General features: G+C 37.7%; 1 protein-coding gene across 2 annotated transcripts in view; it reads right to left on the bottom strand.

Annotated features, from left to right (window-relative positions):
* Positions 1 to 9009: 9009 nt before the first annotated feature.
* fstl5 (follistatin-like 5) overlaps positions 9010 to 12881 on the bottom strand; it is a 166951-nt gene continuing 163079 nt past the window's right edge. For both annotated transcript variants that reach the window (XM_051419118.1, XM_051419119.1), the window contains one exon: positions 9010 to 11488. In XM_051419118.1, coding sequence (XP_051275078.1) covers positions 10786 to 11488 — 703 coding nt within the window. In that variant the 3' untranslated portion in view covers positions 9010 to 10785. The remainder of the gene's footprint in view (positions 11489 to 12881) is intronic.

The raw sequence follows: 12881 nt of genomic DNA, 5'->3' as shown, positions 1-12881 counted from the left end.
GTCTGGCCAACGGCCCGATTTGCCGCGGCCTGGGTGTAAAGCCGGCCTCCTGCTCTAGTGGAGAGAGAAATCTAAAGATGGGAACCTTCCATGATTTGTGAAATGCCGAACACATTTCAATGGTTTTTACTCCTGCCTGAGTGGAAATGAGGAAGGCTTGGAACTGAACATGTTGCTGCGTGTCTCATTGCACTGTCTGACATTTCTCTCTGTGTGACCTTGGAGGAAAAAAACAGCAGTGTGGTCTGAAAGCTGTTGTGTCCAGATGGACAGTCAGCCAGATGGATGATGGACACAAATGCCCATATTGTTTTCCATTAAAGATTGATAAAAGACGAGAAGAGATTTTATATAATATTATTTTATTCATACAGAAATTAGCTGTTTTAATGTCAAACTGAAATTAGTTTTGCCAAGAAATCAATATATAGATATTGTTATATTATCCTTAATGTTTGTTTTGACTCGTGTACGTACTTGTTCAAAATTGTAATTTGCGAAAAAGAGAAGTATTTTTATGCTGTCATAGTGCGCCCTAGATTGACTGACTGATGATGCCAGTACTGTAATTTAATTAGTGCAATATCTGTGTGGGCAGGCCCAATTTGTTTGTAATGTCACTTCAATTCCAATTCGTTGTTGCCAACTGTCTTGCTGGATTTGGTGACCTTTAAAACCCCTAGCACTCTACTTTTTTAATTTTTTTTTTTTTAAGTGGCAAGCAACAAACTTTTTGTGCAAAGTCAGAGAGTGTTCTCAGTCTCATGTTGCTGTAGCTCTCTGGAGGAGAGCACCAGCACGTTCAGTCGACCAATCACCAGCCAGAGTGGAAACCTGAACCTGAACCTGACCAGTCACTAATCCCTAGTTTATTTGTTTCTAAATACACAGTTTACAAGAGTTTATTCCAGATCCTATCTGTTTACTTCACTTCAATTTCACAGTCTATACAACGCCCTACATAGACTTTTTAAATCCATGGTAGATTTAGATACATATTGACAAGGTGAACATTACAACATTACATAGTAATAAAGCTTAAAGTCAGTTAAGTTTAGTTTGACTTTCATTGACCTGTAAATGGAGCCAACAGGCTGCACTGAAACAACAGACATTGGAAACACAAACTTTCAGCAATGGGTCCTCCCAAAGGTTGACTGACTATTATAAAGGGAGGGATGGCTTTAATTGCTATCAATGCATAACTGCGTGTGCTTGCTGAGAAAAAACAAAAGAACATCTTGTATGAACGTTCATAGATTACACAGGACTATGATGTGCTCCAGGCAGTAAGCACCACAGCAATGAACAGCGTGTCTCCTAGCAAAGCTGGGTCTAAATTATCAGTCACCACCCACCCAAAGGCCTAGCTGCTGTTCCCACAAAAACAGTTCCCACAAAGGGGAAAAATATGCACAATAGCAAGTATCATAAGAGTTTATAGTTCCTTACATAAAAAGTGAGAAGACTTCAAATTTCAGTTCAACTTTAGAACGTGTCAGGAAATACTTTTCTGTAAAACTGCCTGTTATGCATACCTTTAGGATGCAGGATGTTTCTCCTGCAACAGCATTATCATTTTGTTTGTCAAATAAAGATTAAAGAGTTGGATTATGAGCAGCAATATCCCATGGCTGACTAAACAAAGAGTAGAACTTCCTCAAAAGAGAATCTAACATCAAAGACATTTCCTAAAAACAGCAAAGCAAACAAATCAAACAGATTCTTCAGTCCATGAACATATAGACAGCTAATATATATCAACAGACATCTCAGCTGGAGATCACTGACAGTGTTATACAACTGCTGGAGTCGGAAGTCTGCAGTGATGAGATACAGAAGCACAGTGCAGTCATTTGATGCAAAAATTCATTTTGAGTATGTTGCAGAGCTTGCTTAGAGAAATGTGATAGTCATTTCAGACCTTTTTAAGGCTCAAGAACCACGTCCCTGTTTGACTTGAAGTTTGGAGAGAGGTTGAGATGACACTGCAGGGATCTGTGTTTGGTAGCAGGCTGTTTAAATGCTCCATGTCCAACAGAGTCTGGGCAGAATAGGCAAAGGAAAATGATTTAGACTAAATATGAGGTTGTTTTTTAAAGATTTTAAAGGTCTGTGGTCTGTCTCTTGTTAAACAGTGGAGCCTTAATTATCATTATCAAAATAAAATGAGCTCCAAATTCATATTGCTACCCAAGAAATGCTTCCAAACATGATGTTTTAGGGTTAAGAGGAGCTTTTGTGAAATTGCTGAATAAATTGGTTAATTAATTAGTCAATCAGCAGTAAATTAAATGGCAATTATTGTAATTAGGAATTTATTGTTTAAGTAATTCTTAAAGTAAAAAATGCCAAACATTTGTCAAATGTGAGGATCTGCTAATTGTTTAATTTTACATTGTAGTAAACTACATCTATCGGCATTTTTGGACTGTTGGTCAGACTAAACAAGGAGCGTTTATTTTTATTTTTTTTTTATCACTATTACTAAAAAAGTAAAGAAAAGCACAATGACAGCTTGACAGTTGGACCCATTTTGAACCAATACCAATAATATTAGCAGATTATATCAAGAAAATTGCACTTCAATACTGCCTTACATCCAGTCATAGTAGTTCCTTGATTATTTGTCTGTAAAATGTCAGCAAATTGTGAAAAATTCCACAGGACCATTTGTCAGAACCTAGGGCGACTTTTAAAATGTCTTGCCCAAACAGTCCAGAACCCAAAGATATTTTTGCCACTTTAGCTTAACAAATTGCTTAATCAATTATTTTATTGTCATAATAGTTTTCTGTGCATAGACTAATTGATTAATCGACTAATCATTGCAGCTCTAATGAAAAATGGTGTCACAGCGAATGTGATTGGATCTGTTGATGTCTCTTCAAAGACACATAAAGTTAGTTTGGATTTTCAGTCAGGCAGAAAGTGTGAGTTGTGGGTAGGAGTTTGTTAAACTCACAGGGTCAGGTTATATTATATGGTTGAGAATCAAAACACTTGGCTACTATCCCTAATGTGCTGGAACCAGTATAGCATGACACCAATGAACACAGTGCTGTGCTTGTGAATTCTTGCTCTGACAGCAGCACTGTTATTATCCCTGCTCGGACGAAATGTGTCAGGGAAGGTGTTAAAACTGTTGAGGAAGAACCTATGGGTGATAACTTTCAGACTTTCCTCCTCCTTGTTTTTCCTTTTCGGGTCGACCTTCAGGAGCTGTCCCTCTGCTGCCTTTTTTGCAGCACACTGAGCAGCAAAAGGACAGACAAGGTGCATGCTAAGCGGAGGTGGTGGCTCCTGTCATGGTCGACCTGGGCGCTATCAGGACGGAGATCAGTCGGCTGTGTCCAGATGACAGGACTGTGCCTGCATCTCCGTCACTGCTGAGCGTCCACAGGCGTCCTCTGGCCAAGGTGTCATGGCAGCCAGCTCAGCATGACAATAGGACAACTAAAGGGGACGAGGCGTCTGCTGACAGCGCCTCAAAACACATCCGCGGCCGCTGCTACCACCATATGTGCAACGCTTTGCATATTAAAAGCTCACCTCCAAATTGATATAAACATATTAAAAAATTATAAAGAATCATATAATTATTCAGCATCTCTAGTCAGCACTTCAAATGCGAGTGGATGTAACATTCACCAAATGACCTTTTAAAAAGTTCTGGTTTTTGCATTGACTGGCTTCCAGAACTCCCGGAAGGACTGCTAAACACTGCTTAATGAGCGGATTCCTAAAACTCCCATCTGTTGATTCTTTTACTCAGGACTAATGAAACCATTTTGTAAAAGAATGTGTCATATTTATTTTTGAAAAAGGGAATGGTTAATCAATTAGTTTATAAACAGAAAATTAATTGTCAGTCAGTTTGTCAGTTTGAAGTGCTAAACAGTAAATTAATCTTTCAATCAATGTAGGGAAAATTAATCCACAACAATTTAGATTATTAAAAGGTGTTGTTTTAACATCTTTGAGGGAAGTCAGTTTATTTTTTATATTTTTCTTGATTAATTACTTAAAATGTGAGGACTCGCTGCTATTTTAAATCAGGCGTGCAGTGTGACTCCAGAGTCAGTTGGTATGCCCACCACTTCGGTCCAGAAGGAACTTTCTCAACAAAGTTTTCACTTATCCTGTGCAATAACTACTTGATGGATTTATTAAAAAAATATACACAATTTTGTGCAGACATTCATGGTTCCCAGAGCATGAATCCTGCTGACTTTTTCTCTAGCATGACCACAAGAGAGAGATATGTCGGGTTGTGAGGGAAATGTCTTTAGACATTAACATCCCCCTAAGGATTAATTGTAATAACTTTTGTGATCACCTGACTTTATTTCATCATACATAAAAATCTAAATTTGTCCAATATTTTGGTTTATTCCCATCATCCTCAACTGTTTGGTTTGTTTGCTGTTTTGTGTTTAATGATAATTAGCAAATGTTAGCATGCTAACACACTAAACTAGGATTGGTGAACCTGGTAAACCTTACCTGCTTCACGTCAGCCTGTCAGCATTGTAACTATGGGCATGTTAGCATGATGACGTTAGCTCAAATCACCCCACTGCCTCATAGAAGCGCTAGCCAGGTTTGTTGCGTTCAGTGTCTTTGGGTTTTGGACTGTTAGTCAGACGAAGCAAACAACCCGAAGCCATCATTTAGGGTTATTTTTCTACTCTTTTCTGACATCTTATGGATTACAATTAATTTATCCAATTTAGTCAAACGATTTAATTTTTTTTGTGTGATTACGTCACATTTTGGTTATAGTACGACTGTGATAAGTCAATTTTGCAGTTTAGGAAGTCTTCCTTTCCTGAGAGAAAATCCATTTTCTAACCGCTGCCTTCCACCGCCACACAGAAGTACACTGATTATTCTGGAGGCAGCGAAAGAGAGAGAGCGGGCAGGAGAATGCAGGATGAGGACCTACAACCGACACAAGGTGCTGCACCACCAGTGGCCTCAATCAGTCATCAGGTGCCTCGGTATGAATGGAGCAGAGAGGTTGTGCTGTTGGCAGGCCCCAGCAACATGATTAAGGAGCCAGTGGCATGATTACACTGCTCGTCTTATGAATGGAATAATAGAGAGAGAGAGTCTTGTGCTAAATCCTCCTGATGGAGGCGAGACACAAGTGTGTGTGGTGGGGAGGGGTCCGAGGCCCTCCCATGTGACCGGGAGAAGATAAAGGACTAGCGATAGATAATTAAGGAACTGCCAGGACCTCTTTTCTATTCACATGGCTGTTTTATTAAAGGGGGTTCTGTAAGGAAGAATATTAATATAAACTTCCAGCCTGTGTGACTAAGAGATGAATATAAATTGGGACCGGTGGGGGGAGAAATGGCTTAGGGAGCATTTATCAGGAGTGCAAGGGGGCATGGTGATCATGAGAATGGGTTACAGACTTTTGCACTGAAGCTTTAGCTCTGTTGATCCCTGGTAAATAACCGAACGTATGTCATCAGCAAGTGCTTTCAAAGGCTTCCGTGTACACACATTTATACTGCTACAATGCTTTTCCCTTCACTCCCTGACAATTCAGAGAAATATTGTACTTTTAACTGTCTATACTTTTCTGACAGCAAATTAAGCAGATTGAATCATGTGGTCATCGTATAAAGTCTGATCTATTTCTACAAATCTTAATAAATAATAATATTCCACTAATATACACCGATCAGCCAGAACATGATGACCACCTGGGCACACTGGTGGTCATCATGTTCTGTAGTCCCGTACCAACAAACTGTGATGCGCTGTGTGTTCTGACACCTTTCTGTCAGAACCAGCATTAACTGTTTCAGCAGTTTGAGCTACAGCAGCCCGTCTGTTGGATCGGACCACACTGGCCAGCCTTCACTCTCCACATACATTAATGAGCCTTGTCCCCCCATGACCCCTGTTGCCGGTTCACTGTTTGTTTTAATTTTTTGCACTGTCCTTGGAAAAAAAAAAAAAAACTTTTTGTGGTTTATGTAACTTCTGACAAAGTAATTTCTGAATCAGCAACAGGTTCATGTCTTTGACCCACTGTATAATGAGGACACATTGTAAAAGAACTGACAGTGTGTCTGAATGTGTCAGAGAAAAAGCTGTACAGTGTAGTTATTATTATTATTATTTTTATTATTATGATGATTAAGGTCAAGGTGTTATGATAACACCATAGACATTCTAGATACATTTCTTCTAGTGCTGCCATGATAGGTCGATCAGCAGAAAATGTTGTGTCAAACATTTATTTTTATTCAGGTCTGTTTTTCATGTGTGTATTGTTGTAAATCACCTTTTGATTTCAGCCTGAAGATGTAATTTGACTCTGGGAGGCACTATTTTCGGAAATCTTTTTAATTAAACAAGTAACAGGTTAATCTTAAAAATAATCAATAATGAACACAATCATTAGTTGAAGTCCTAATCACTACCAACAGAGCACACACACCTATCAGCCAACAAATACACAATATCCGGTATCAACAGGTCCAGGTCATAAAGACTCTCTGTGGCATATGAGTCAAATAGTTAATACAGTACAGTAGACATAGACAGGGTTTATTGTTGTAGGTTTTCATTATCAGTGGAAAAGGCTTATCAGATGTAGGGGTTCTTCAGATGGAAGTACCTCTCCACATGAATTTTGAAGATAAGGGTACAGCCTCGTGCAATTTGGAGGATCCTTTTATCCAAAACACCTGACACAGCCGTATACATTTTAGAGATGAATAAGTCCAGAGGGGAAAAATAACACACTGTCTGAAAGTGTTGAATATAGTTTTAGCAGAGAAATCTTGCTTGAACATAGATTGTTGTGAATAAAATGGGAGTTCATAAAAGATCTGTATAATGGTTTTGTATTTCAAGGATGTGAATTTGATTTTAAAAAATAAAAAAATAAAAAAATAAAAAAATCTATAAATTCAGTTGGCCTTAAACGGAAGAAGATTCCTACCATTTTTTAAATTTTTTTTACAGATGAGTTGGTTTTAAAACATTTTCTATTCACATCAGACCCCGAAGGAATTTAACAAACAACTTGTTCTGAATTTGCTTTTTTCTGAAAAAGTTTTATTTGGGTCAAGAAAATATCACTGTCTCCCAAGTACGTAAAGAACTATTTCTAACAAAGAAGACTGATATAGATCAAAGTAAAGCATGTAATGGCCACAGAAAATTAGATGGCGGGTGTCAGTTACAGTATTTTACAGAAATGTAAAGATATGTGAAGATTAGTGAGATAGAAAATGAATTATGATATCAATCATCGTAATCAAGACGAAGTTTTACTTTTACAAAGAAAAGGAAATATGCATTGTTCTGCACAAAAATAAAGAGAAAATATATTTTGTAGATGTTTGAGAAAATCTTTTTCAGTCAATTTGTCTTCAGTCTCATTTTGGTAAGATGGCATCATGCATTGTATTGAATTGAAAACTTAGTCTCAATTTGCAAGGACAAATGCTGTCCTTGCATATAAACAGCTGTTATATATATATATAACAGATGTTTGTGATTGTTGGAACAGTGTAAAGACTAATAGTCTTTTTCAGTGAGTTTTATTTTGTTTCCACTTTGAATGAAGTTATGTTGTTACAATGATATGCAAGGTAAAATTACAGTTTTTGCCTCTGGAGTATGGTGAGTGATAGCGATATTATGGCTATTTCTGGTCTCTATAGGAATCCTTCCCATAATGTTGTCATTATGTTAGAATAACAACCTTAACCTGTCAGTGGCAGAAATAAGCACTTTTAGTGGACGCACATTGACAGGTGCATTTGTCTCCAAGGATTGCAGTGTGTAACATTTAGCAGGATCTATTGGCAGAAATGGAATATAATATTCACAGGTATGTTTTCGTTTGTGTATTACCTGAATATAGTAATTGTTGTGTTTTTGTTAACTCAGAATGAGCCGTTTTTATCTACAGATGCTGCGGGTCGCCTTGCATGGAGTTCTGCTATGACAATTGATGTCCTCAATTGTCTTGTTTTGTCTGACAACAATATAAAACCCAAATAGTCACATTTAAGACAGGAACCAGTATATTAATGTTATTTAAAAATGAAAAAAAATGCACAAAATTTTATTTTAATGAATAATCGCTTATCAGAATTATTGTGGATTAATGTCTATTAATGGACTAATCAGTACCTACTCTGTTTCTTAAAGATACAATGGTAACTATTTCTTAAAACTACTTGTAAATTTACACTCACGTTGACAGTGACCTTATTTCTTTTAGTTTCTTCAAACAGCTGATACAATGGTATATGAACTACTGTAAGTGCCTTGGCAGTGGCTAGAAATAAGCATAAATAATTTAACTACTGTAAATTTGTACCCAAGTACTGTATAAACGGTATTTTTACAAGTTTGATGTACTATTTACGTAGTTTTACTTACTTGCTAACAAGTAATTTCCCTGGGATTATTAAAGTATTAAAATGCTGATCCTGTCATACACTTCAACTGCACTTAATTTCTAAATTAAATTATAAATGGAAATACTGTACAGATGCAGTTACTTTACAGATTTAAGATTTTTCAAACAAAACATAAGTGAATCATGCCCACATCAATCACATTTTCCATAAAGTTCAGAATATCACACTTTCCTATGCAAATAAAATTAAAATAATTTAAATATTATATTTGACATAAACTGACTACATAACACACTACTCCAACCCATGCTGCTCAGCCTTCCTGGTAATTCAGTCAGCTTTTCATTCGGTCACAGAAGTCTTAGAACTGTATTTTCTTTCTTTGCTAATTATAATGATACGTTGTACTGCATGCCTTGCTGCTAGATAAAAAACCCGAAGGAACAACAGTCTTGACCTTGTTCTTGTAGCATCCCTTGTAGCATAATAATTGGCAACAGTCTGCTTTAGCACCTAAAGTATAATGTTCAAACTGGATTGTCTGTGTACCAGCATCTACAGTACAAAAGGTTTGTTTTAATGAGGAAAAGATTCAATATTACACTTGTTTTTCATGGTCTAGTTTTTATTGTTGGATAAAATGACAAGCGTGTTTTCTCTATATAAATAACAATCACATGAAGAAACATACAAGACATGGCTATATGAAGGTGAAAGCGTTGTTTGTGATCACAATGTGCTTGGGTACAGGATGTTCATAATGATAGCTGTGTGTTTTCATTTCTTAAAAAGGAGTGTGATTATTGGCTCAGAAAATGAAAAGAACCTGCGTGAATCTGTACATCGATGGGAAACTAATGGACTCACAGTCAGCCGCTATGTACAGAACATAAATAGAGAGAAAGTTCAGAGATCATCATCAGCAGTACAGTTAAAGGTTGGAAAACAACATGACTGGGGAACAAAAGCATCAAATTAAATTAAAATCAAAATATATATTAGTAAGATTTAACAGGAAAGACAGAATGACTTTATATAATCTGTACACATCAAAAGTCCGTACTAAATCGAGATACAGTTGCCCATTGTGATTCACAGAGTCATAGAGTGCCAGGGTGAAAATGCATAGAAATGTGTCCAGCTAGGAAACTGTTTCATAGACTTGCCAGCTATGTATCTACTGCAGGAGCATTCAGAAAGAGTTGTTTCTTATATTCAAAGCCTATCCTCAAAGACCCTCTACACAATACAACCACGACTACCTCACTCCCCAGTGTGATAGCTCATCATTACTTCACATTAAAACATCCACTTGAAACATGCTGTCAAACAGAGCAGACAATGCATGTTTCCACAGTTCATTCTATTATACTCTAAGAGCTTTTCTTTTCTTCTTTTTGGTCCAGGGATATTGAAGTTATGATAGGATTTTCTTCACGCACGAGTTCTCTATTGACTCATTGCTAAGGAACATATTAAATTTCACAATGTGTCGTGTATAAAGCTGGTACAGTTTTAACTAACATTGTCACTGACTTTCATTTTTCTGCTTTGGACTAAAAAGGGAAAAAAAAAAGAAAAAATCTATATATTTGTTCCAACGCTGGTTATAATTTCGGATCAAAGGTTACAGATCGCACAACCATAATGAACCTCTCAGCCTCCACTTCAAACAGGATTGGGTCACAGCAAGGGCTTGTTTTAATTAGACTGAGTTGGCTGCAATGGACGGACAGATAGACGAGAGCGATAGATTTGTGAGGAACCACGCTCACCACAAATGAAGGGGTCAAAGGAAGAGGTGTAGTCTGCAGTCACACTGGGAATAATTACGTTAATTCCTCTGGTGGAGGGGAATTTTCCTTGAAGGCACGGGAAAAAGTTGGGGATGGGTAAACTTAAATTACAAGAGTTAATCCAGACATATACAGTATGTATGTATATGTGTATATATATTGATTTCGCCAATTCATTTAAATATTGGTTTGTTTCAGAGATTATCTACAGCATTCCCACACACTGAATACAACCGATTGTGAATAATAATGCAAAGGTGCACATATTTACGGATTCATACCAATTTTCCTGAAAAAGATTACCAGCAAGCAACTTTATGCTGACTTAAACATGAACCACCCAGTGGAAAAAATGGTTTTAACTTGGCTTTAAGACAATATCAATCAATTACTCCCTCACTTTTTATCTATTATTTTTTTGGGATGGCAGTCCCTCATCCAATGCATTTACAAATGGTCAATTTGGTTTCTGAATCTGTGGTATTCACTATTGCGCTCTCACAAAATCAAAATATCTGCAACAGAATTCTGTGCAACAGTACCTTTTGAGGAAAAGAAAGCTCATTGGGTCTTGACTTTATGACCTAAGACTCCCCGACCCACACTACCACGTTGCCTTTAAGGACATCAGTGATCTCACAGTTGAGCTTGTTAAGCCGTCCGTCAAGGATGAAGAGGGACTCTCTGGAGGGGGTCATGAGGTACTGTCCAAACAGTCCGCTGCCCGCCATTACCCTGTTCCTACTGCTCCATGGCCAATCGAACGACTTGGTGGCCTCTTTCAAGCTCTTTATCATCTTGACTTTGCCGGTGCTAAGCTCCACATACAGAGCGTCAGTTTGACGGCCAGAGCTGCCAAACACGTTGTACTGGTGGACTTCGGTGAAGGAGCGCTGGAAAGCCAGATCAGAAAGGTGCAGGTTAGTGTGGATGTCAAAGGGCTCTTGGATCTCTCCCCGCTCTGAGATCATCTGGATCCTCATTAGGCCGTCGCCATCATCTACAGTGACCAAGTAGTGGCCGTCTGGGGACACATAGGGAGTGCCGGTGACGTCATGGTTTTGGCCGATCACACTATCTGTTACACTGTCCAAGATGAGTTGGGGCTGCGTGGCGCCGGTGGAGTCAGGCCTGCAGTTGACAAAGTAGTAGCCGCCAAGATGGGTGTACGCTACAGACTTGGGGATGCAGTTATACTCCCGTAAACTGATGTTCTTCACATACGATGTCGTCTCCAGGTCGATCTTGTGGAGAACAGGCTCATTTCGATGAAGGATGAGGCCAAATCTGTTGACAATTTCAAAGAAAAAAACAAAGAAAAACACAGAATCAATAACACATTTTGTCTTCTTGTAAACCAAATTTTTTGAGAGACTCTGGAGATGGCAATGTCGCTCAATCGGTCCACCACTTTGGCCCAGACTAAAATATTTTAACAACTACTGAGTTGATTGCCATCAAATTTGAGGATGAGGTGTCTTAAGTTTGGTCAAGACCCAACTTTAATTTACTTCATTATATATCCAGTAGTGCTGTGTATTGGTGTGAATATGAAAATACCATAGCAGGGTTTACAATTCAGTCACAACATATTCTGACTTAAAAACTAAATATCGCAATACATTTTCTTACACCCCTATTATCCAGTGAAATGAACATCTACAAGATAGACTGGTGTAAAATGTTCTGTAGGCAATGACTGTTATCAGATGATTTATCCTAATAACTTTTGGTTTGTGGTGAAATGTCCTGACAACTCCTGGAGAGATTGCCTATTAAATTTGGGACAGACATTTATTTTCCTCTCATGATGAATGCAATAATAACTTAAGAGGCCCCTTAACTTTATAATGCCATCATCAGGTCACATTTTTATCCTGTCCAGTACTTTAGTTCATGATGAAATACCCCCACCCCAGCAGTGTCAGATGTACTCTGTGTTTAGTGCTACATAGCGTGACAAAATTATTTAATAATCACAGTTGAAAATTTAATTATTTTGTGCTGTCTTCACAAACAATCCAACTTTTTTGGATGGTTAAGACAGCAAGAACGCTTATAAATATGGAGTAAAAGTGATTTTAAGGTAATTTAATCATGCAGTGTCTCTGAAAATCTATTTTTTAATATTTTAACTAAGGAAAGTGCCAGTAAAGAGTGTTGATTGCTTTTGTTTCTAAGGCTCATGCAAGCAGCAAGTGGTAACATTTTAAAATAAAGCAGCACAATTTACATATCAAGAGTCAAACTGAGAGAAGAAAGGCAAATTGATTGGTACTGGGTAATTATGAAAATTGAACTGGCATAATGTTAGACATGTTCAGAAGAAAAAATAATAATGTGGCTTAAAGCTTCATTTAACCACTTCAACAGCCCAATTCTGCTCCCTGACAATCTTCATATCGGTGGTATAGCATCAATTACACTTTCCACCCCTAATAGAATTATAGCAGTTTTATATGTGGGGCATTGATCAGTGAAAATGCTAGTCATTAAAAAAAAACAAAGAATCTGTTAATGGCACATTACATTTTTACAGCTGAACAGGGTAGAGGGGGAATATGCAAGGAGCTGACAGGCCTCAATTAAATGTGAATACTAGCTGATCGATGCTGACAGGCACTTCAATCTTGCCGTCATTCATCATATTTTATGCCGTTTGAACACCAAGCTGTCTGTA

This window comes from Dicentrarchus labrax, unplaced genomic scaffold, assembly GCF_905237075.1.
Source record: "Dicentrarchus labrax unplaced genomic scaffold, dlabrax2021, whole genome shotgun sequence".
Lineage (NCBI taxonomy): Eukaryota > Metazoa > Chordata > Actinopteri > Moronidae > Dicentrarchus > Dicentrarchus labrax.
The sequence above is the reverse complement of the archived record's forward strand: the minus strand, read 5'-3'. Positions and strand labels throughout refer to the sequence as shown.